The following is a 26,254-nucleotide window of genomic DNA, read 5'->3' as shown; positions in this document are numbered from 1 at the left end:
GTGTCAGGGTCTTCTTTGCTTTCTCCCATTGCAGTAAAGTGATCCTAAAGTTCATCAATAAGACCAAGAGAAGGTATAGTATTGTATGAGCCCAGGAAAGATTGAGACTGGATTGGCCTCAAGATGAAAACAGCGTTCCAAATAACAAGCAGCAACATTAATGGTTACAGATTATTTCATATGTTTAAATAATCTGAATGTGGTACTTGTAGAGGGTCAACTGATGTGCTTTAGGTATTTTAATTAACCATTTAATGTATACCGGTAGACTCTAGTTCTGGGGTAGCGCCGTTCTCTATTTACAGACGTATTTACATTGATCTGGTCACATTCACAAAATAGTGTAAAAACACATTTGGGTAATTCAGCTTTGGCACCACAAGTGGAGCTCGATGGTGATCTCCTCGGTCTGCTTTTTTCTTGTGAAACTTATTTTGCCCTCTTTCCTCTCGATGTTACTAACATGCTTTGGAAACAAACTAACATCATTCATGGAATGTGTCATTCTACTAACCACTCTGGGTTTTGCCGTTTAACAATTTACTAACAGTGTTAACCATCATATATTATTTGAGTAACAATCGTTATTCTGTTCACAGTTTTTAATTTCCTTTCTCCCCCCTTTTCCACAAAGCACTCAGGCATTGGACACGCTATGGTAAACAAACTACATTGTTCGGTAGATATCATTCTAATTGTTTCTTAGTTTGGGTTTGCCGTGTGTATCTTTTCTTTCTTTTTTTACTGTAGACATCATTTACAAAAAAGGGAAATTGCGGTTGGTACTCTTCAGCTTACTTTCCAAATTATTTTTTCAGTTTATTTGCTCATTCATTGCTTTTCTTTATACCACTTGTTACTGTCCAATTCTGTTTGATCCAATCTTTTAGGACCATCATTTTAAGCATTTTGCATCAAGCTGTCATTATTACTGGGGACCCCATGCTGCCCAGCTGGCCTGACATTTTTTGGCTCAGCCAGATTTATCTCCATTCTGTATGCATGGCGTGCACTTTGACTACTTGTTGCGCCACTCTGCCCATTTGTCAACATGAATGTAACAGTTGAGTCGTGTTTGTCTTTGGTGCTTCTTTGGTGTTTTCCTCTTTGTGATTCTGCAGTGTTCACACTTTCACGCATGAAACTAATACTGTGGCATTGTTGAAATAATGTCTTCTTATACTGATTAAAGGAGTGAACATTTTCTTTTTGTATGCAAAGAAGCAAAAAGAAAAGACTCGCATGCCATTTCCCCCTTCAAATGTTGTGTTCTTAAATTAAAAGTTGATTTTGCTCTCCATGGCATGTGCTCTCACACTAACATAATAGCACCTTTTTCTCCTTTAATTAAGCACTTGTACTAACTGAGAATGTAGTTAAACTAACTTAATCAACATTCTACTAACACCATTTTTGTGTCTGCTAAATACTTTTTATGTTGCATTACCTGCAATACTAACACTGTAGTTTGAACAGTTCACTAACACTCTAACCAAAGTAGCATTTCTTCAGTCTTTCTACTTATCTAACTGGACAAAATAAATTCTAAAAACAAGAAAAAAACAAATTAAAACAGACATGAAAATGGGTTTCAGAACAAAAGTAGGCCTCTTACTGCAAGAAGAAGGGAAGATAGTAACAGTCCAGTATACAGGCTGTCTGACTACAGCGTGCCCTTTCCCTGTGTTTTGTTGTCTAGGTAACAATATCAGTGGATGGGATTCTGACCACTACAGGATACACCCAAGAGGACTATACCATGCTAGGCTCAGACGATTTTTTCTATGTTGGAGGGAGTCCTAGTACCGCTGACCTTCCTGGATCTCCAGTGAGCAACAACTTCATGGGCTGCCTTAAGGAGGTAAACACTGCTTCAGTGGGCACTCTAAGGCTTGTGAGTGGAGGAAGAACATAACTTTCTGCACCTTAATTTTGGAACAAGCCCTTCAACTCACATGCTAACCCTGTCTCATTCCTCACACATGTTGTCTGTTTGTTTTTACTCTTGAAAATGTAACATTGCTTCCACCACCCACATCATAATAGGTTGCTCATCCAGAACCCATACAGGAAAATGTGTAAAGGTTTGTCTCACAATAAGATTTAAAACAAGGGTCAGGTAGCTCTATTAGATGCACTTAGAAGCGTTACAGTGTCTCTGAGATCATGCAGTGAAATTTTCATTTACAAGTCAGCTCACTGGCACTCTTACAACCACACCCATCTGCCACCAGAATTGCATTGCTGGTAGTATTTTTGACAACTTAGTGAATGATTGGGCTCTTTTCAAAACGAATATTATTTCTGCAGCTTGATGGAGTAATCCCTATGTTCACATGCAATATAGTTAATGCACCTTGGATATGATTGGTATTAAAAAGCAGTAAGAGAAATACATGAATTAGACTTACTTTAAAATTACAAACTATTTTGACTAGTCACAAAGAAGGTAACCATTTGTAATTTATTTTATACTTGTTATGTTACCTGTTAATTATGTAGCTGATGTCTTTGTATGCTGTAGTCTATCCTGGTGATGAAGCAAAAGGAGACCGACCTTTGGCATTTAACTTTTGGCTGTCACAGCAATATTTTCAACTGTAATTTGGTGCTAAATGTGGATTCTGACCTTAAGTGTTCAACATACCATGTATAGCCCATTAAAAGGTCTGGTTGTTATGTTCTTAATGCTGCCTTAGTTTACTCTTTAAGATGTATTTTAGATACCATTTGTGGCTACAAAAGGAATAAGACTTATTTGCTGTCAGTCATGTGCTGCCTTCCCTGCACTTGGTCAGGCAGACTATAATAGAAATGGTAACACAATCATCATATTATCAAACTTAATTTGAAATCTTTGTCTCTGCAATCTTTTGACAGCCTTCAGTTAGAGTGAACAGATGATTATGGTAATTTTATCAAACATAATACAAACAATTGTACTTGCGTACATATACTTTTCTGAGGTTTTATTAAATAGAATTTTATTCATTTTGTTATAAATTTTGAGACATTGCTTATCATTAGTTTGACCTTTTCTGATATTCTCTTGGCCAAACTTTTTGCAAAATAGCTCCCTGTTGGTTTTGAGTGAGGACAAACCATAGAGCTTTCATAGCTTGATTGCCTCGCCTGAGTATCGTGTGAGTGCCCTGTCAGTAGTGACTATCATATCTCTTCAATTCTAGCGAGTTACAGTTTAACCAACAGTTTTCTTTGGATATACCTTTACTTTTGGCATTTTCTTTGAAGGGATCTTTATGAATAAAAGTAAATTATTTCATTATTTACAGTCAGGTCAAGAAGTATATGATCCCCCTGTGATTTTGCAAGTCCTCCCACTTAGATATCATGGAGGGGTCTAAGATTTTCATAGTTGGTGCATTTCTACTGTGAGACAGAATTAGAAAAAAAAATCGGAAACAATCGTTAACAATTACAGAGGTCAAACAGTTCCTGTAGGTCTTCACCAGGTTTGCACACACTGCAGCTGGGATTTTGGCCGACTCCTCCATACAGATCTTCTCTAGATCTCTCAGGTTTCAGAGCAACACAGAGTTTCAGCGCCCTCAAAAGATTTTCTATTGGATTTAAGTCTGGAGACTGGCTGGGCACCTCCAGAACCTTGATATGCTTCTTATGGAGCCACTCCTTGGTTTTCCTGGCCGTGTGCTTCGGGTCATCATCATGTTGGAAGGACCAGCCATCACCCATCTTCAATGCTTTGACTGAGGAAAGGAGGTTTTTGCCCAATATGTCACAATATATGGCCTCGTTCATCCTCTCCTTAATACAGTGCAGTCGTCCTGGCCCCTGTGCTGAAAAACACCCCTAGAGCATGATTTTTCCACCCCCATGCTTCACTGTAGGTATGGCATTATTGGGATGATATTCGTCCTTTGTCTTCCTCCAAACACGACTAATGGAGTCAAATCCAAACAAGTTGTATTTTGGTCTCATCTGATCACAAAACTTTCTCCCTTGAGTCCTCTGGATCATCCAGATGGTCCCTGGCAAACTTCAGACGGACCTCAACATGGGCTGATTTAAGAAGGGGAACCTTCCGTGCGATGCATGATTTTAAACAATTGGGTCTCAGTGTATTACTTATAGTAGTCTTGGAAACGGTGGTCCCAGGTGTCTTCAGGTCATTGAACAGCTCCTCCCGTGTAGATCTGTGCTGATTCTCCACCTTTCTTAACATCATTAATATCACATGAGTAGAGATCTTCTGTGGGGCCCCAATCCAAGGGACATTGAGAGTCATTATTGGCGTTTTCCATTTTCTGACAATGGCTCCAACAGTTGTTCTTTTTTCACCAAGCTGTTGGGCAATTGCTCTGTACCCCTTTACAGCTTTGTGAAGGTCAACTATTTTGCCTCATGTGTCTTTTGACAGCTCTTTGGTTTTACTCATGTTGGCTGCTCCACTGTTGAAAGATAGTGGGATGCACAGGTGTCTTTAAGAAAGCTAACAACCTCAAATAGGTGCTACTCAATTAGAATGATGAGCAGAGTGTAGTTGGACTCTTTAAAAGCAGAGGAACAGGTCTTTGAGGGTCAGAAATCTGGCTGATAAGCAAAGGATAAAATACTTATTTGACCCCGTGATTTATAAATAAATTGTTAAGAAATCATACAATGTGATTTACATTTTTTTTTTATTCTGTAGCTCGCAGTGGAAATGCACCAATGATGAAAATTTTAGAATTTTAGACCCATCCATGATTTTTAAGGGGGAGAACTTGCAAAACCACAGGGGGATCAACAATTCAAGGAGGAGCCAGGATTTGAACCAGGAATGTTTGTTGAAGAGATGATTGCTCCACCTCTTGCGCCAAGAATAAATTATCTGGATGACTGAAAACCTCAACAGTGAGATCATAGTACTCTGGATGCATCTTGCTTCATGTACACTTTGAACATTGTCACTTCTGCACCATTCTTCAAAATGTAAATGTATTTCTCATGTGGAAGTTATATGTAACTGTAAAAAGTCAGCCTTATAGTTGCAATAGCATTTAGGGTAGAATTCAAAATTTGGTACTTGAAAGAGTCTCTTTTGGGTGGCCAAAGCAGGCCTCATGTTGCATAATAGTTCAATACATATATAATAAGACATCCAAGATCTGAATGAATGAAATATTCTTATCAAATACTTTGGTCTTTACATAGTTGAATGTGCTGACAATAAAATCACAAGAATCATCAATGGAAGTCAAATGTATTAACCTATGGAGTTCTGGATATGGAGTCACACTCAAAATTGAAGTGGAAAAACACACTACCAGCTGATCCAGCTTTGATGTCATGTCCTTAAAACACATCAAATGAATCAGTGTTGCTTCCTAAGTGGACAGTTTGATGTCACAGAAGTGTGACTGACTTGGAGTCACATTGGGTTGTTTAATTTTTCCCTTTACATACATATTGCTCAAAAAAATTAAGAGAACGCTTAAGCAGCAGTTGGCTGTTGTAGCACATATAATATATTATATAAAATGTTATGCATATGTTTTATGTTTTACACACTGGGGCATGCATTCGGTTTTAATTGAATTTCTAGGGACAATCATGTGACTACTTTGAAAATAATTAGTTACAACAGTGGCCTCAGACAGCAGTTTCATCCACATACATTAACTACTCTTCATCACATTTTTCACATACTATCCCTGGAGATGGTCTATTTTTCTTCTGTTATCATCACCATTCCCTTGAAAATGAGCCCTGTCTTCTTTTCGCAGATATGAAAGCTGAGTCAAAATAAATGCTTCAAATATTTACCCTTTCTCAAATAAGATTATTGGATACATGAGTGACATTTGGTGACAGAGACAGTTCATTGTGTATAGTGCGGTGTAATACAGATGATAAAGGAGTTGGCTGTACAAGCCCTGCACAAACTTCAATTTGAGTCATTCATGGCTTTGATTGGGTCTGGAAGTGGACTCTTTTGGGTCTTAATGAAGCTTAAATGCAACGATTTCACCTGGGACTATCAGAATCAGAACTCTGAAAGTCCCAGGTGAAGTGGTTGCATTTCAGGCCCGATATAATAGGTATGATAATGCTTATAACTTCCAGTAACTTAAGATTAGTATACACAACTCTGATCTGATTCCCAAATTCTGGATGTCATTTATCCATTCAATAGGCACATTATCGGTTGTTTCACAGCAGTTGGCTGTTGTATCAAAGTTATTAGAATTCTTCAGGTAGACTTATTCTATTATTCTTAATGAAAGACAAAACCTTCCTTCACAATAGTAAATCTAATGATTGTATGATGTCTAATATTTTCTCATTAAATTTAGACGCAAAACCTCATTAAATTAGCGTTTCTACTCTTTATTCAGGTTGTGTACAAAAACAATGATGTGAGGCTTGAGCTGTCCAGGCTGGCGAAGCAGGGTGATCCCAAGATGAAGATTCATGGTACTGTGGCCTTCAAGTGTGAGAATGTGGCGACTTTGGACCCCATCACCTTTGAGACTCCAGAGTCTTACATTGTTCTTCACAAATGGAATGCTAAGAAGACAGGCTCCATTTCTTTTGACTTTCGCACCACCGAGCCCAACGGTCTCCTTCTCTTTAGCCATGGCAAGCCCAAGCAGCAGCCAAAGGATTCCAAAAGTTCCCAGTCTCTCAAGGTGGATTTCTTTGCCATTGAGATGCTGGATGGCCATCTGTACCTGCTACTGGATATGGGCTCAGGAACCTCAAAGACCAAGGCAATCAATAAGAAGGTCAACGATGGCGAGTGGTACCATGTGGACTTTCAGCGAGATGGAAGATCAGGTAATTGTCGTCCTTTCAGAGATTCTTAGCAAATGATTATATTGTCCACCTTGAAATTATTATCTTAGGTTGTTTACCTATATGATGTCTGTATTGTAGCATGCGAGACTTTGATATTCGGTGGTGATAAGGCAGGAGTATTGCTGAGTAAGTCTTTTATTTTGAACACACCATATAATACAATGGCCAAAGCACATTTGGCTGGCTTTGTACCTCTCTAACAGCTTGGACACTTACTAAACACTGGGCAAAAGAACTGCAACATAACAGGGACATAACCCAATAACAACACATTAAATAATGTTAAATAAGTGCCAAAATACCAATGGTCCATATTATACAGCCCTTGCCTCATTCACATATATAACCTCTTGGCCAATCACTATGTTTATGTTGTCATTTAGTTTTGGTTGTCTACTTTTACTCTTACTGAATTCCTTGATATTGTTGCTGTTTATGTTCTCTCTGCTGTCTATTTATTTGTGGATGTCCTTTGTTTTTTCTAATTGTCTCTCTATTTATAATTATATTCTTATTTATTGGACACTTATAATCTGTTAGGCTGCTGTGACAAAAGAATCTTCGCAATGGGATCGATAAAGTTTATCTTTATTCAATACCCGAGTGCCTTCAAAGGATTCCACTGTATGAAACAATGTTAAAAACATGAAGAGTTATGTAACTAGGTAAAAGATAAGTAGTGGCACCTTTGTTCTTTTACCATTGTTTTAATTATCTGGGTAGTTCATTTTGGAAAGAAAAAAAAAAACACGTTTGAATCATAGTTTACACTTACATTCTAAACTAAAATTTATAGGGTTGAAAACACATTTGGAGTGACACACATGCAACCTTCTTTTCCTATTGGCTTTTCCATTCAGGGGTTGCCACAGCGAATCAGCCTTCTCCATCTAACCCTATTCTCTGTATCCTCCACTCTCACACCAACTAACTTCATATCTTCACTCACTACATCCATAACTCTTGTCTTTGGTCTTCCTCGAGACCTTCTGCCTTGGAGCTCAAATTCCAGCATTCCTCTACCAATATATTCACGGTCCCTCCTCTGTACGTAACTCAGCCATCTCAATGTTGCCTGCAAGCATCATCGTCCATGGAGATTCCTGCCTAACCTCATCTGGTAGCCTGTCCTTCACCACCGCAAACAAGAAGGTGCTCATAGCTGATCCCTGATGAAGTCCCTCTTCCACCTTTGAACTACACCTACAGCACACCTCACCACTGTTGCACAGCTAGCATACATGTCCTGCAACAGTCTAACATACTTCTCTGCCACTCCAGACTTCCTCATACAATACCAGAGTTCCTCTTTAAGCACCCCATTGTATGTTTGTCCTCTGTCTACAAAAGCGCAATGCAGCTCCCTCTGACCTTCTCTGTACTTTTCTATTACTATTCTCAAAGCAAATACTGCATCAGTATTACTCTTTTTAGGCTTGAAACCATACTGCTGCTCACAAATGCTGCTCTTAGTCTAGTTTCCACTACTATTTCCCATAACTTCATTGTATGGCTCATCAACTTTATGCCTCTATAGTTAATTTGACAGCCACAATTCTGCACATCCCCCTTATTCTTAAAAATGGACACTGTCGCACTTCTCCATTCCTCTGGCATGTTCTTACTCTCTAAGATCCTTCTGAATAATCCAGCCAGAAACTCAACTTCTTCCTCTCCCAGACACTTCCATACCTCCACAGGTATATCATCAAGGCCAACTGCCTTTCCACTCTTCATCATCTTTAATGTCTTCCTCATTTAACTTTTACTAATCTCTCCTCTTTCTGGTCTACAATAGTCACCTCTTCTACTCTTGTCCCCCTTTCATTTTCCACATTCATCAGCTCCTCAAAGCTCTCTTTCCATCGTCCCATCACTCTTCTAGCATCTGTCAATACATTTCCCTCTCTGCCCTTAATCACCCGAACGTGTTGTACATCCATCCAATCTCTACACTCTGTTTTGCCACCTGGTATAAATCATTCTCTAGACCATAGAGGATCACTGATCTCACCACTGTCTTGTACACCTTTCCTTTCATTCTGGCTGATAGCCTTCTATCACATTGTGCCTCTGACACTTTTCTCACATTTCCAACCTGCTAGTACCCATTTCTTTACCTCTTTTCCACACTCTCCGTTGCTCTGAACTGTTGAGCCTAAATACCTGAAATGCTCCAACCATTTGATCTCCACTCCTTGTAGAATCACAGTTCCACCTGGATTCTTCTCATTCACACACATATATTCTGTCTTGGGGCAACTAACCTTCATTCCTTTATTTCCAGAGCATACCTCCACCTCTCTAGATTTTTCCTCTACCTATTCCCTGCTCTCACTACAGATCACAGTCATCTACATCATTGACCATGGAGATTCCTGTCGCTCCTCATTTGTCAGCCTGTCCGTCATCACTGCAAATCAGAAGGGGCTCAGAACTGATCCCTGATGAAGTCCTACCTCCACCTTGAACTTCTCTGTTACAGCTACAGCACACCTCACCACTGTCTAACAGCTAGCATACATGTCCTGCACCAGTCTAACATACCCCTTTGGCACTCCAGACTTCCTCATATACACCAGAGTTCCTCTCTGCACCCTGTTGCATGTTTTTCTCGGTCTACAAAAGCACAATGCAGCTCCCTCTGACCTTCTCTGTACTTCTCTATTAACATTCTCAAAGCAAATACTGCATCTGTATTTCTCTTTGTAACCATGAAGCCATACTGCTGGTCACAAATGCTGACTTCTGCTCTCAGTCTAGTGTCCAGTAATGTTTTCCATAACTTCATTGTATAGCTCATCAACTTTATCCCTCTATAGTTACCACAATTTTCCCCACCATTCTTAAAAATGGGCACCATCACACTTTTTTTTCCATTACTCAGGCATCTCCTCACTCTCTAAGACCCTGTTGAATAATCTAGCTAGAAACTCTACCGCTGCCTCTCCTAGACACTTCCATACTTTCAGGTATATCATGAGGACCAACTGCCTTTCCACTTTTTATTCTCTTCAATGCCTTCCTCAGTTTACTTATACTAATCTCTGCTCCTTTTGGTCTACAATAGTCAGCTCTTCTACCCTTGCCTCGCTTTCATTTACCTCATTTATCAGCTCTTCAAAGTACTCTTTCCATCTTCCCATCAGTTTTCTAGCATCTGTCAATACATTTCCCTCTCCATACTTTATCAGCCGGACCCGCTGTACATCTTCCCAATCTCTATTTTGCCTCCCTGTATAAATCATTCTGTCCCTCCTTACTGTCCAACAAACTACAAGTCATCATATGTCCTTTGTTTTGCCTTTGGAGGCTCTGCATCTCCCTGTACGCCTGTCTGTTCTCTTCAGTCCCCTCAATGTCTCACTTCTTCTTTGCTAACCACTTTGTCTTTATATACTCCTGCTCTTCCTCATTTCACCACCAAGTCTCCTTATCTACTTTTCTTCCAAAAGACACACCAAGTACTCTCCTACCTGTCTCCCTGATCACATTAGCTGTAGTTGTCCAGTTATCTGGGAACTCTCCCTGACCACCAAGAGCCTTTTTCAATTCCTCCCTGAAAACCATACAACACTCCTCCCTTTTCAGCTTTCACCACTTAGTTCTCTGCTCTGCCTTTGTCCTCTCGCTAATCCTTGTCACCAGAGTCATCCTACAAACCACCATGCTATGCTGTCTGGATATACTCTCCCCTACCACTACTTTGCAGTCTACATGCAGCCATGATGCCTAAATGATTAATAACTACTAAAATAGACACATAAATAATTTCATATGTACATATGAAGCTATGTACTGACACACACACACACACACACACGCACACACACAAACTCAAACACACAGACACACACACAAACAATTATGTCATTGTCTTTACATTGTCATTACGGCAATTGTCATGAAGTTATACCTTCATTCTATCTGTGAAAAGCCCTGAAAAATTTTATTCAATAACTTTTTACATAATCATAATCCATTTTCCATTTTTAGTACTCCAGAATTGGAAAGTTAGACTGGAAGTTTCATTAATTCCTATACATATGTATATATATGTGTATATAAAGCAAATCACTCAATTTTCTCAACAATTTACCTCATCAGAAGAAGAGCAACAAAGTTATGAAAAGCACATTAGATAACATACATTTATTCTTGTTATAAGTGGCCCAAAAAATACCTTGTAATTTTTAGTCCATAATAATTTGATCATTATCAATACAGTACCCTCCTATTACCCAGCCCACATATTTACAATACATGCAACTCCAAAATAGGCATGTTCACACACCGACACACACACACACACACACACACACACACTCACATACACACACATACTCTTACACCGTTGGGCATCATTTTTTTTTGTGGCCAAGCTCCCCTGCTCACTGTTCGCTCTGCCTGCCCTGCCAAAGTTTCCATGGAAACAGGAGGAAGTCTTTATAGGACTTAGACAGTTATTGCTCAGCAGTATTCTGACCTGGTCTAATGGCATTTAAGAAGACCTAAGACTCTAAAGGTGTAAAGTTTTTTTCAATATGATGAGTTACACACTGAGAAAAGAAACATAATGGCTGGAATGCAAACAGACAAATTTAAATGTAACAATTCTATAATAACTTTATCCATCTTTTAAAGTCAAGCTTATTAAATTTGATAGCAGACCTGTTAGTTAAGTAGTGATTCTTAATATTCATCAAGGAAAAAGAGTGCTTGGATTTATTTGTAGTAGTGCATTTTAAGGGGCTATTTGAGTTGTATCAGACACTGAAGTCAAAATTATTTTGTCCAGATATCATGAGTAATTAAAAGGATGGTGCATATGCTTAAGTGGGTACAGCAAACGAAAAAAGTTAATATGAGATAGACTCTGCAGGACAAAAAAATAAGAAAAATAAATCCTAAGGATACCCAATGATTAAAAGATAAGATAGAAAGCAAATAGAAAGGCCAGTTATCCAGTGCAGTCTAAGAATAAACATTCTGAGAAGAACTTTCAAATAAAGTATTGTTTGCAGTATTAGGGGATGTGTACAAGTATCATCTATCCATCGTCTGCTGCTTATCCTGCACTCAGGGTCGCGTTGGATGCTAAAGCCTATCCCAGCTGTCATTGAGTGAGAGGCAGGGTACGACCTGGACTGGTCGCCAGTCAATCACAGGGCCACATATACAGACAAACAACCATTCCCTCACTCACTCTCTGATTCAGGTTAATTTTCCCAATTTTTTCCAATTAACCTGCTGCATGTTTTTGGACTGTAGAAGTAAACCCGAGAACCCAGAAAAAATCCAGGCAGACATGGGGAGAATATTCAGACTCAGGGATAATAAAAAAATATTTTTTACTGATTATATTTAGATGAATACTTTTAAATCACATGACACTGATTACTGAAAATTAAACATTTTAAGGAATGTTTTCAATTATAGACTTATTCTACAAGATATTGAAATTTTGGTTAAATTCATCAACATAACTTTGACCCGAAATATGCGTAAATGAGGATAGTCATGCTATTGATTATTATTACCTTTTTAAAATTGACTGTAGATATGCCATCGCACAATGGAGTTTTCAAATATGCCGTCCAATCCTCCAAGGATAACAGGCTAGAGTTCCATCTTGGCTATTGCACACACCAGTGCACTGTTGTTTCACTAATTAATATTTGATAGAATTTAAGTACTTTTAAAACTAAAATAATTCACTGATCCCTCGAGTCACACCACATCTGGTGCATTCTTTTTTCACATATCAATACACAGTACCAAGCGAAAAAAATGTGCAGTACCACAAATGGACATAATTATTTGCATACAGGTCCTTCATGTGCAACGCTTCAACTGCAACTATAATAATAGTGGATAATGATCTGTGGCCTGTTTTAGTTAAGCAGGCTCTTCCTACAGGAAGCAAGCTTGTAAATGGACACTTGCTCTCAGACAGCATCCTCTAACCTCAATACATTAGAGAAGCTAAGATACACTCTGCCTTTAAGTAAAGGGTTTCTGGGCTGAAAGTGCTGTGGGTCACTCATCAGAGACGTCACATTGACATCATTCGGTTGTAGTCCCACTTCCTGCCAAGACAAGCTTAGATACTACTCACACAAATGTGCACACTCACACACAAACGGATAAAGACACATACACAAAGACAACACTTTCCCCATCCCTGCAGCTCACTCTCGAGCGTCGCTTTGTACACACAATCCAATCACATAGAGAGATTTGGCCGTATCGTCCTAACTGGATTGTAGTAATCCCCTGTCTAACATGTTTTGGGGATGTGTGAGTGGAGGCATCATGCCAAGTTGAGCCTGGCTGCAGATTCAGAAGGTATGAAAAAGATCTGAGCTGCCCTTGCCTTCAGACGTGGTAAAAGTAGACAGTTATAGGTCAGGCCTAAGAGATAGCCCGGAAGAGACAGAAAGTGGTCAAATTATTTTAAAGATAGCTTAGTTCAAAACTCCATTATTATTCATCTTCATTTACGGTGTATATCATTGTTTTGATAAACTATTTTATACTTGCCTCTGGATAAATCATTAGTTGGTGTTGTGTTCATTCATCTTCTGTCTTATCTGCCACCATGTCCCTCTCCCTCATGTCCTTTTTAGCCATCTTTATCTCCATGAACCCATGTTGTTCTGGATCCACCTCCTCAATTTTTATGCTTAGGAGCACTCACAGAGACACTCTTCCTGTCCCTTTTGGCAATGAATAATGTTCCAAACATAGTCATACAATGGGTGTATATGTGTTCTGTTTTTCCCATGCTGCTATCCTGGTGATGGCACATGTCTCTGTGGGATTATAGAGTGCCTTCTGACTTAACGTAGCTTGACTGTGTTTACACACTTCCTTACAGGGCTGTGACAAGTAAGCAGAGCACTCATAGCAGACCCCTGAAAGCTGCTGACATGCCTATCTTGTTCCCCACTTACATCAATTTGAAATGACGTATCTACTACATACTGAAAACATCTTTCAAGTAAAGACAGGTGTAATGCAATATAAAGTCATTTAGATCATGACATATGAAGAACTGACATTATTATAATATAATTCACACTACAACATTTCCAATCTTGTTATATAGATACCCTTCCATGTGGAAGAATCTGACAGTTGTGCATTACACGGTGCACTGTGCATACACTGTGGTGTAGGTGCCATCACAAATCACACCGATAACAGTTATGCCTTTTCTCCATGTAAGCACCTGCTCTACTCAAAGAAAAGTTTCCTTGCTAATGAGTTTGATGTAGTGAGCTCATTAGTCATAACCCAAAGGGAGCTGTTCTGGCTGTGTGACGGGTGTGCCTTGCCAAGTGTGCAAAGCTTGGAAGTCACAACAGATGTGGCATGAGTAGAGGCAGTCCTGGAGTCAGTAGAGGCAGTGGGTGGCACACAGGAAAGTGTTGGAACAGATGCAGGGGCCAAGACCCAAGGAAAGGAGCTGGAACATTTTTGTGGGAACAGGTTAATAACTCTGAAATAGGTCCTTAGCTACTTTTTTTTTTGCAACAAGGCTCAACATTGATAAAAGAGCATATAGAACTAAAAAAATAATATCCTATTGTCGCATCTCTTCGGAGTCAAGACTTAAACAAATCGTAAAACTAGAGAGTAAAATATCAGACATATTATTTCTTGTGATGTGTACATTCATGCACGCTAATTGTGACTGTAACAACATGTGAAGTGTCCCATTTGCCTTCATACTGTTCACGTGTGTGTGTGTGTGTGTGTTTGTGTGTGTGTGTGGGTGTGTGGGTGTGTGGGTGTGTGTGTGTGTGTGTGTGTGGGTGTGGGTGTGGGTGACAGAGCGAGAGGGAGAAAAAGTCATGTTTAGCTCAGGGCTTGTTTCCAGCAAGTTTTAGGAGAAAAGGAGCTGCAAATTATTATATTATGCCAATTCATTTTGTGCCTAACTTTACAGAAACCTAAGACGCTTTTTGCATTAAGAACTGAACAAGGACAAGAGTTGCAAAGGCAACAACCTTTAATTAAGCATTCACAATGGCTTGAGCATTGAGACTAACAGATAAATATACAAATTAATCACCCAGTCTGTGGCTCATAGTAAGGCCTTCCTTTCCACAACTTTACAGTCCAGTCATGTCCTGTGTTGTTTACTGTGCTCTAGATTGAGAATTAAACCTGAATGAGAGCAATAAATCATGGTGGAGAAACGCACAGACTCTCATTGCAGGTTTATGTTTTTGAGAGACAAACAAAGGCAGAGACATGGTGAAAAGGGGAAAAAAGACAAAAAAGACAAAGCCAAAAAAACAAACACCTTGCACTTCGTCCATCAAGTTAAAAAAAAATGGCTACAATGTTTTGGTTTGGTGTTGTGAAATGATAGAGGGGCAGTGATTCTTTTTATGCTACCCACTTTTTTTATTTCCATGATCCCTGCTTTCTAGATAAAGGAGATTTTTGGTGGGCGGGAATCCAACTATAATGGAGGGGATGCTTTCTCGGATAGACTAGATAGACTAGCTGTCTTGTGATTAATGTTTCTTATCAGCACTCATCTGTCATCCTAAATGGAGTAAATCATGGCTCTGTACAGATGAATAACACTAATTATGCAAACCTCTTTATGAAACCAATTTTAAATTGGTTAATTATGACATGTTTTTTGCTCTTTTAACATGGATCATATCTCTTGATGTTTAACTATTCTACTTGTTTAACAGGTAACTCCAACCTAGATCAAAAGTCATTTTACAAAACTATCCACCTGTGTCTTGTTTTTAGGTATCATCTCTATCAACACCATACGTACTCCCTATACAGCCCCAGGAGAAAGTGAGATCCTAGACTTGGATGATAATCTGTATCTCGGGGGTCTGCCAGAGAACAAAATGGGTCTCGTGTTCCCCACTGAAGTGTGGACAGCATTGCTCAACTATGGCTACGTGGGCTGCATTCGGGATCTGTTTATTGATGGACAGAGTAAAGATGTCCGGCGCCTGGCTGAAGTGCAGAAAGCTGCAGGGGTCAAGCCCTCGTGCTCTAAGGAGCCTCCCAAACAGTGCTTGAGCAATCCCTGCCAAAATAATGGGATCTGCAGAGAAGGCTGGAATCGCTATGTATGTGACTGCTCGGGAACTGGATACCTGGGGCGCTCCTGTGAAAGAGGTAGGAGTTTGTCATTCGCAAAAAGCATGTCATTGTCGCGCTCTCTGTGCACGGATCGTTCTCGATGCTGAACGGCGACACATTTCACTGCTTCTGTCGTCTTTTATGATGGTTGTTTGCTCATGGCAATGTGAAAATAATTATCAAATTATGGGTTTAAAGTTATATTTATTATGGATTCAGTTAAGTACTTGAATGACACAGCCTATTTCATGCATCTCTTGGCAAAACACTTTAGTTCTTAATGTTATTAATGTTATTAATCACCAGACTCTCAAACTCTCTCAAACTTAAGGATGCAGTTGATACAAGGTGACAAAGTAGTGGTGTGAAAACACAGAGACAGACTGAATGAGTCAGAGTAAATATAATGTTGACTGTCTGACAATAAATTATGGTAAGTGGCAGGTCACTGGTGCATTACTGAGACACATTGCTAGTCACAACCAGAAGAAGAAGAAATGCCTTTATCGTCACATTCGGTTATACATACAACATCGGCAAAATTTGACCACTGCATTTAACCCATCATGGATTAACCATGAAGGCTGCTAAGGAACAGAGCAGTTGGGGGTTCAGTGTCTTGCTCAACAGCACTTCAACAGTCTAAGAGAACCCGTAGTTGAACCATGGATGTTCGGTTCCAAGGACGACTGCTCTAACCCCCGAGCCACGCCACCACCAGTCTGTACACAGGCCGGTAAATTGGCTGTTTTCTGCTAACCATTCTGCTCATCAAACCACTCGCTCATGACCAAACCTGCTGTGCAATACTTATCCCCATCTCCTTCAGGGGAGAGAAAGAGGTGTAAAAACTAAAATAGGAATAAACCATCTTTGGTAAGCTCATGTTATAGAAATAAAAATCAAGCATGGTCAATAGGTTAACATAACAACATGAACTGTACTCATGGCTTTGCCTATCAGTAGCCCTAGATGAAATAAATATATATGCACGCCAAAACAAGCAAATGGCTTCCAGATTTGTAGCCTTGTCATATTTCAACTGTGTTTTTGATAGCCTCCAGTTTAGTAAATCTTATCATAATGTGTGGTACCAAATTCCCTGTCAAATGGGGGGAGAAAATGAGAGGTGAGCTGGGGCAGAGAAGCTACCTGTCACCACTGACAAACTCGTATAAATGAATGGTACGTCATCATGTTGTTTCATTATCAATCAATCAAGATGTTTTCATCAATCACTGAACAAAAGTATTAAGATAAATCTATAAATGCATAAAACGGGTAAGAAAATGAATACAAGTAACACTTAGTCTCTCTTTTTTGCATTTTCCCGCGAAATATATTTTTTTTATTCTTTCTTCTTTTTTTTCTTTTTCTTTCTTTTTCTTTTTTTTTATTCAGAAATATTTTCATTGTCTCTAAATCACAGATAAATAAAAAAGTTATGGTAAAATTACTATTTTTCCAATTTCATATAATTATTTTCAGACTGTAGTCCACCACCTAATTTATTCTTGCATACCACTGTTGGCCCTGTTTGTCCTGTTCTTTAGATTAGTACAAGTGTGTTTCTCCTGTTTATTGTTACAGTCACATCTTACTCACACCTGTCTTATTTTGCAATATCCCAATTTAAAAACATCGCTGCTGCAAACACTCTCCTCTATCCTATTATATGTCCTTATAACGATAAAGGTAGATTAGGGGTGGATTCTAAATTTTAGATTGTTTTTTTGTCTTTTGAAATGTGCCTATTCTGTTTGTTCTAATTTATTGGTTCCCACGCCTTTGGTTCCTAATGTTGTTCACTCATGATAGACATGGAGGAATGATGATAAACCACCTCAAACCACTTGAACATTCATTTTGAAAGAAACAACATTGTGCCTGTGAAAATGTCTACATTAACAAATGCTGCAATGGGCCTACAGCATCTATTTATAAAATGCAAGTATATGAGCATAAGGTTTTTTAAATTATAACAGAACTATTCATCTGCAATTCAATTGATATTACATATTTTAGAAATACTGATAGCCTTTCCATACTTAAGCAATAAGCTCCATGTATTTGTTTTGCTTCTGGTGTTGATACCTTTGCTCCAAAGTTTTTCTCTCGGTCTCATTGTTTTTGGCAGATATGTGGCAGGATGTAAGAAACATCTGGTATATTCTGCTCATCAAAACAAGAGTCTGTTTGTTGAGAAACAAGTTCTTTTTGTGAACAGATTCTGGCCCACTTTGCATTTAGGGCTTAGGGTATTGCCAAAACTGTTCTAGTCATCTATGTTTATCCTGAAATGCCTTGAATTGACCTAATGGATTTATTCATAAAACAAATAATCTGCAGAAATTAGGAAATAGTGGGATATAGTGTGTACACATGCTTTACATAGCCCATATTTCTCACTAGACAGCTTATGTATGGTCCTGACCAAATATTATTCAGTGGGACATCAAATTATAAACGATAATGACAATAAAATCACAATTTTAAGAATACTATAATGCATGTGACATTGCCTCTTATTTTTTTAATACATGTTCTAATTTCCATGTAATTAAAGGGAAAAAAGGCTGAAAAAAACTGATGCTCCCATAGTAAACCTCCATCTGTGATAATTGTAGCAGTTTAGTTTGCCTCTACAATGCTCTGATTTTCCATGTCTCCTCCATTCTGTCAAAAGAGATGAAATAAACATAGGCATAGTGCAAGAGGAAGGTTGAAAGATTTCAGGGTACAGATCATTTCACTTCAGAAAGTACAGGGTATAAGGGGAAAACATGCATTTCCAAAAAAAGAAAACATTTTACAGAAATGCTGTTTGATGTCTCACCAACCTTCTATGTGAAATTATCTTGTGTATCTTGGCTCCCACTCCCAACTCTAGTCTCTACTAGGTGAATGAGACTGGCATTGGTGAGAGTGTGAGTGGGAGCAGTGGTTCTCAGGATAGGTCCTGGCATCCTACCAGCTGTTTTGATTACTTGAGATTGCCACTATGCTTGTAGGAAGTAGCAGGCACCAGCAGGCAGAGGAACTGTCAAAAGAATTAACCCAGCTCTCACTTATGCATGCATGGTGTACCACCCGGTGGCAAAGTACAGCTACTACATATGGTGGAGGAGGAGGACAACGACAGTGAGTGGAAGGAACATGAGGTGGAGAATGAAGAACCATGAAGCTATTTGCCCTATTTTGTAAGACTGTAATTTAGCAGACAAAGCATGTTTGCCTTGCATCCTAAATGTCTCACTCCAGTTGCCAATCAGACCAAATATTTGTCTTGTGGTGTGAGGCCAAGGCAGCCCACCAGCTGGTTTGTTGCAGAACATGCACATATTCCCTAATGAGATGTGACATGCTTGAATCAAACTGACAGGACCTGTATCATTAATACATATGGGCAACAGATTCAGGTGGACCCTAAAACTCACATATATAAGGGATTCATTTAGATTGTACAAGTCAGTGCACAAGTACGCTCAGTGTATACCTGGAAGATCATCATCCACAGAATTTCACTGCTAATGATCTCTGCTGATCACTGTGGGTCTATGATCACCAGGGACTTAATGGCATGTCAAGTCACAATGTAATATTATGATATATTTCCATATAGTATGAGTTGATAAACTATTAAGTCCATGACTTGACTTACTGTAAGCCATGATTTTTCATGACTATATGTCTTATCATGTTCCTCTTGGCCCCAGTCTTTGTGATATATTATTCAGTTAAGGTTAAAATCCAACAATATTTGGTATGATTGAAACATCCACTGCCAACAGTATGTGTAGCATTCTAAAAGACCAAGTTCACAATTTCAACCTCACAGCAAAATGATATACTGTTGAATGAAATAATATGACCCTAAATCTAACAAACTAATTAACTAGCTAACTAAAACAGAATATTAAGGCATTTGTAGCTGTTTCAGAATGAGAGAATGATTGGCTAAATGTTATTTTAAAAGTTAAAATGCCCTTAATCCCAAATGTTCAGCCTTTACACATATTTTAACCATAAGCCTTCACAGAACAGTGTGTGTTAGGCATCATTCACCACTCTAGGATAATCTCATTTCAGAAAGAACTGATTGTCTCTTACCCTTGAGCCATTCACATAGTAACAAAGACAAAACAAAACAAAACAAAAGAAAAAAAGAGAGTTTGAGAGTCAAAATAAATTGGTTATTTAATGACCATTTGCACATCTTTTTGCTCAAAGATGGACTTGAATTAAGAATTCAAACTGTCTGGACCGCAAGTGAGGTTTCCTATTATCTGTAGGACTGCAATTATAACTCTACATTCTGCTTTTGATGTACTGGTAGTGTATGTAATATAAAATGAAATTTCAAAACGCTATACTTGTTCATCATTAAACTAATCAGTAACTTTCCTTAATCTGTCCTTTTTGGCTTAAATTTAGTTCTGCTCATATCCAGATTACCTTTATTTGTTATATGTATTCCACACAGTGGCTGAAATAACATGTTCTAACATTCTAAATAAGCAAACAGATCCATTGTCAAGGTTTTCTTTTGGTTGACTGCTCAGAAAAAATGTTGTGTGGCCATACAGAGCCATGTATGGCCATGTAAGCACATGAGAAGCTTGCCCATAATCTTGAATCATGGTTTACGTCATGATTCTTTTTGTTTTCTTTTATTGTTTATTTTAATGTAAGAAGTGTATAGTCTTTCTGTCTTCAGAAATGCACTTAGTTGGCAGAATATTTTCACTTATTTAATAGTGAATGAGGCTACATCTTTGATTGTGTACACAAAGATACCCATTGAGTGCTGTGGTGAAGAGGACAGGAAAAGCTATGAATTATTTATGATATCTCTTAGCTGTTTGCTGCCTTTATTATGGATGTTGTGCCTACAATCTCAAAGAAACATTCTTCCCCACTGGTTTTCCAGCAAATGAATTACAGTAGATTGAGTCTAATGCCTTCATGTGTCGATACAATGAATCCGGAGATATGCAGCCGACAGCTTTCTCCTCTCATAGAGCTGGCACTCCTTGATGGGGAGGCACAGGAAGTACTGTGTGCTGTCACCGAGTACTCTCCCTTATTAGCAGCATTGGATAATTTGTATTTGTTTGCTCTTGAAAGTTTCCTGTTGGCATGACACACACAGAAGCTCCAGATTCACTCAAGTCAATTTAAAATGACTGAGGTTCCAGGATGGTTCCCTTTCATGTCACTTCCCATTATCATGACTCTCTTGATTTCTTATTCTTGGCTTATCTACTACCTCATAAATCTCAGCAAAGAGCCTCTTGAATGAAATATACTTATTAAATTACATTTTAATTGGTTTTATTCAGTTACTCAAAATTTATTATATTTGACAGTAATGGAGAGTACACTTCCGTTATTACTTTTATTTCACCCCTCATGGATCTCCTCACAATGGCAATTCATTTACTGAGCCTCATGATAATTCATACAGATATTTATTAAATGCAGTTTAACAACCGTAATGATATGTTTCTGTGTCTTTAAAATTTAAAAATGTGTATAAGAATAGAGTCCTGTATAAAATGTAGACATTTGAAAAAGGTTACGTTCTTGCAGAAATTATGGTATATAAAATTGATGAATAAGGTCTGCAACCCTTTGTTTTGCAACAATGGCTTTTTATATCCCATCTGCACAGAAGTAACACTCAACTCACATTCAACTAAAATTTAGAACTCAAATCACATGCAAATAATAGCGTGTGTGAAGTCCAGCAGCCAGAAAACTGAAATATGTAACAAGGAAAAAAAAAAAACACAAAAAATGTTGGTGACGGAAACTTCTCACTTGGAATGTCTAACTTTTTCCAAATACAGCTATTTTGTTTAGCTGCTTGGCAGGAAGCAGGCATTTTAGCAGTGAGGACTCATTTGTCACACAGCCCTGTCATCTGCAGCATACCCCAGGAGGGCGTGGAGAAATTGGATTTGGGTGAGGAATGTGACGGAGTCACCCCAGGGGATGGATGTGACATTGGCTCTGTGTGATGAGGAAGTGGTGATGAGGTGGTGTGTGTACATTGATACCTCATCTCCCAACAACTCTCCATCTCCCTGCCCTCCAACTCAGCATCTATCTCAGCAATGCAATAGCAGTAATGGCTTTGTTATTGGGTTGCGTTGTAACCCCTTCCAGTGTTAAGGAATCTTCCCGGATTTCTCTGGACTGATGCTTATTAATTTACAGGAGAATAAAAATAATTTGAGTTTGTGTTCATCAGTCAATTTGAATTCATTTCGAGTGCCTCTTTGTTTGTTTTTCCAAAAACCTCTGTCACAGCCAATGCCATTGCCATCATTTCTTGAGACCTATCATGGCATATGCCTAATTCTAAATTCTGTATTTCCACTGATGAAGGAAACCACTCATATTGGCACACAGAAGACAGGGATGAAGACACATCTGGTGGCTGTCTACTGTAGTGCATATTGTTATACAATGCTAGAATTGTGACAAGTCTGTGCACATGATTTTTACAAGCTGCTCGTGGTTGGTGTACTGTACCTGCATCCTTGTCATTTTTTGAGACACTTGCTTGGTGGTGAATCAACCCAGTGGTTCAAGCTTGAGGATGTAATAATTGTTGAATCAATGAACAATCGTAGGGATCGTTTTCTCTGCTGTCAGTATGCCATAAATGTCATCTTCTACACAACTGCAAAGCGCTTGTTTGTGAAGTCACTCCAATGAAATCTATGACTATAGATTTGACTATAGTTTTTCTTTGAATCATATTCATATTCAAAACTTTGGTCCTTATTATTTGATGACTTTCCAATCACAAAGCTATTTTCACAGCTCAGTGGTTTCTCTTTAATGCATTTTTTCATTCAGATTATAAGTCACATCTCTTAATCAAACTTACTAATAGCACCTAATTTGAAAATGAACTGACTTACATTGTGACTCTAAGTGTTAGACTTATTTACTCATTTTTCATTGTATTTACTGCCTTTTTGTTGTCTTTGCAGAGGCAACTGTCCTTAGCTACGATGGCAGTAAGTTCATGAAGGTCCAGCTGCCAGTGGTGATGCACACAGAAGCTGAAGATGTGTCTCTGCGTTTCCGTTCCCAGCGAGCTTATGGCATTCTAATAGCTACCACCTCTCAGGATTCTACTGACACCCTGCGTCTAGAGCTGGAGAGCGGTCGTGTCCGCCTGACTGTCAATTTAGGTAATACCTCGACCATATAGCGACTGCAGCAGCAAAGCTATGCCCCAAACAAAATTAATTAAGGTCGACAACTCTCAAGTAATACATGCCCACACACACGCACATACAAGCACACACATACATACACACACACACACACAATTTTACTTTAAAAAATTCGCTATTTTATTTTCTTTACAATTTCGAATAGAAGGAGATGGTGTAAAAACTTTCAATGGCAAGAGTCTGCGGCTCTTGGCTTACTGCCAGTTGAACACACGGCTGCCAGTCCCCAGCTGGGAATGCTCACCACTGATTCTGTCAACTTAACTCAAATGAACAACTGTATTGCCCTAAATGGGAAAACCTTAAAAAAACACCACTGTTTTCTATCCTAGTGCTTTATCCAATTGATTGCCTGAGAACACAGTCGTTTCTCTAAAGAGGAAGCAGACTTGTAATGTCATTACACTTCATAGGAGATTGTTCTCTGTTTTAACATAGCACATAATGGTGTTATGTGGACAATTGGTCTTATGTGGACACACTGACTTTTTAATAGTACACGTATATCTATCTATATGTACAGTGTATATATACATTTTCCCTTACTGTTTTTGCGAATGCATAACACAGCAATTATCAACAGACTATCAATAATAAACAGTGACATACACATTGGTCTTAATTTAGCAGAAAATTGAGGAAAAAGGGGAAAAGCATTCTAGTGAGTGTAAAAGCTTTTGATTGTTTATGTCTGCCCATGAAAGGATCCATTGATGCCTGTGAAAAGTTTGATATCTCTCAAACAGAGCAATGCCACACAAATGATAGCCATCTATTTCTCCTTTCCACTGGCTAAGCCGAAATGGGCTCCCTAAGCGAAGTTGGTTAGTGATGCATACAAAGTGGACCGTCTGTATCTTCTGTCAGACAGAGAAGGATCCACCATTGTAAGAAAACAGCGCCTCACATTGACACGGTTGCCTGTCTGATTCTTGCAACTGTGAAAAAATGTTCTATATACAAAGCAGCACCATAGTTTGCATTTCTCGGAAATGATGTTGGACACATTTTGTGTTTTTTTGCAATTCCGTTAGCCCTGAAAGCCATTTTTCATTCATCCTGCAAATAGTAGAGCATTCCCTGCAAGGATAGGCGAGTGATGGTCTCTGGCTGTTTGCTACCACTTTTCTGCTATGGTTGACAACACACGACAGACAGGGCCAAATGGGAAGATAGCGAGGGGTTTTATCTGGGTCACCTATCTCAGAGCGGAGTATGTGCAAACAAGAGGTAAAATGAAAACTAAGAGACGGAACTTTTTGCAATATCTTTCGTTTGCTCAAAGTGATCAATCATAAATGTGGAGGTTAATTTGGAAAACTGCATTTTAGGAAAATCTCAAGTCTTCCCTTTTTTAGATGACTGTCATATGATACTATTTCAAAAGGAAATACATTGCACTACATACAATCCAGAAATACATTGAGATATATATGATAATAACTTGTTTTAATTGTAGACATTTCATACATGATGCACCAAAAAAAATGCTCATACAACAGAGTTTATAAAACTGTGGCAATAGTTTTTGTGTAAAATTTCACAATTTTTGATTTCTATAGCTCTCAATTAAATGGTGCTTTACTACTGTGGCTTTTAGATACACTTAGAAAATAATGTAAAAACCATAAGACAAAACGGTATTATATGCACTCTGTTAAACATTAGCTTACATTTGCGTAACATTCAATTATGTCTCATTTTTCATAATGTACTAATTATACTTTTCATAAGTTAGATTCACCTCTTCTTAATGATTTATTTGGGATTTATTTGATTCATGAATGCATGCTTTGTTAAAATGGATCAATACCACTGATACCAAAATAAGACTTGACATTGCTTTCATATATACTTCAAAACTCAAGTTGACAACTCAAGCAGAACCTACTGAAAGGCTTTTCAGGAGATGTTCAATGGCCCAGATAATCCTCATTTTAGATCATGTTGCAAACTGCAGGAAAATAATAGACTTATGGCCATAATTAATCCCGACTGACTCTGTTAAATCGAAATTAAATGTTCATTGACATCGTAATCTGTAATAACATAAATGCACATCCAACTATCTTTTTACAACTTCTTTACATTTTAAACTTGATTATAAGGGTGACTAACATATATTTAATACTTGTGCTTAATTGTATACTTAACATTGAAATTATTAAAGCAATATCATCAAGTAAATTTGTCTATCAATGCAATGCTTTTTACATACAGTAGAGGAGAGACATAATGTATAGTTTATTACCGAAGAAAATTATCATAAATGGGGATTTTTCTTAGTATAATTAAGTAAATGTTTAATAGTGGGCAACTTTTATAAAATACCTAAACATACTCAGACTACTGTGTTACAGTTTACAGAAAAGTTTAATAGGAAAAAAGATGAATGGGAGATTTATAACATCCCAACAATTTGCCCTGTCTTGACACTGACCAAGATCTGATGCTCTCATAGAGGTTTACACCTCGAAATATTGTTCATAAATAAAAATAATGAAATATGATTTACAAAAACTAAAACACGACACTGTGTATTATAGATATATACTTTGACACAAATTGTACCAATATTGTGCTCATCTTGCATAACTCTGCTATAATGTTTTGTACCATCTTGCTGGAGCTTAGAGTGATGGCTGAGAGCATCAGAGGGAGGGCAGTGTCCGTGTGTTCGTCCCCAGAGATGTGGACTGTTTACTTTCATGATGTCTGCAGGTGTATCGTTGAAAGATGAATTTATCTCTTATCTATTCTTCCCCATCTAGATTGTGTCAGGATTAACTGTTCTACCAGTAAGTTACTGTTCACATATCTTCTCTTCTACAACTGTTTCTGGACATTCATGTCTAAGTTCCTATGTAGTTGTGGATTTCAAGTTTAAAGGAGGGTGGATTGAAAAATCCCTTTCTACAACCTCTGTACATCATTGAAAAATGAAATGTCCCATTGGAAATCCAGTCACTGCACTTCAACTAGATTGATCTCCATCGCACCTTAAATGCTAATAGATATTAATTATATGGCATTATGCAGGTATTTGA

General features: G+C 38.3%; 1 protein-coding gene across 10 annotated transcripts in view; it reads left to right on the top strand.

The window, feature by feature from the left end:
- Positions 1-26,254, top strand: part of LOC147236387 (neurexin-1a) — a 242,998-nt gene that overhangs the window by 92,136 nt on the left and 124,608 nt on the right. For 8 of the 10 annotated variants that reach the window (XM_086167857.1, XM_086167839.1, XM_086167884.1 and 5 more), the window contains 6 exons: positions 635-658; positions 1,700-1,861; positions 6,360-6,801; positions 15,604-15,987; positions 22,959-23,162; positions 25,979-26,005. In XM_086167857.1, coding sequence (XP_086023983.1) covers positions 635-658; positions 1,700-1,861; positions 6,360-6,801; positions 15,604-15,987; positions 22,959-23,162; positions 25,979-26,005 — 1,243 coding nt within the window. The remainder of the gene's footprint in view (positions 1-634; positions 659-1,699; positions 1,862-6,359; positions 6,802-15,603; positions 15,988-22,958; positions 23,163-25,978; positions 26,006-26,254) is intronic. The other 2 variants (XM_086167894.1, XM_086167866.1) reach the window with 1 other exon arrangement.

Source organism: Fistularia commersonii, chromosome 2 (assembly GCF_037954325.1).
Source record: "Fistularia commersonii isolate RoL2024-O1a breed Wild chromosome 2, RoL_Fcom_v1.0, whole genome shotgun sequence".
Lineage (NCBI taxonomy): Eukaryota > Metazoa > Chordata > Actinopteri > Syngnathiformes > Fistulariidae > Fistularia > Fistularia commersonii.
The sequence above is the reverse complement of the archived record's forward strand: the minus strand, read 5'-3'. Positions and strand labels throughout refer to the sequence as shown.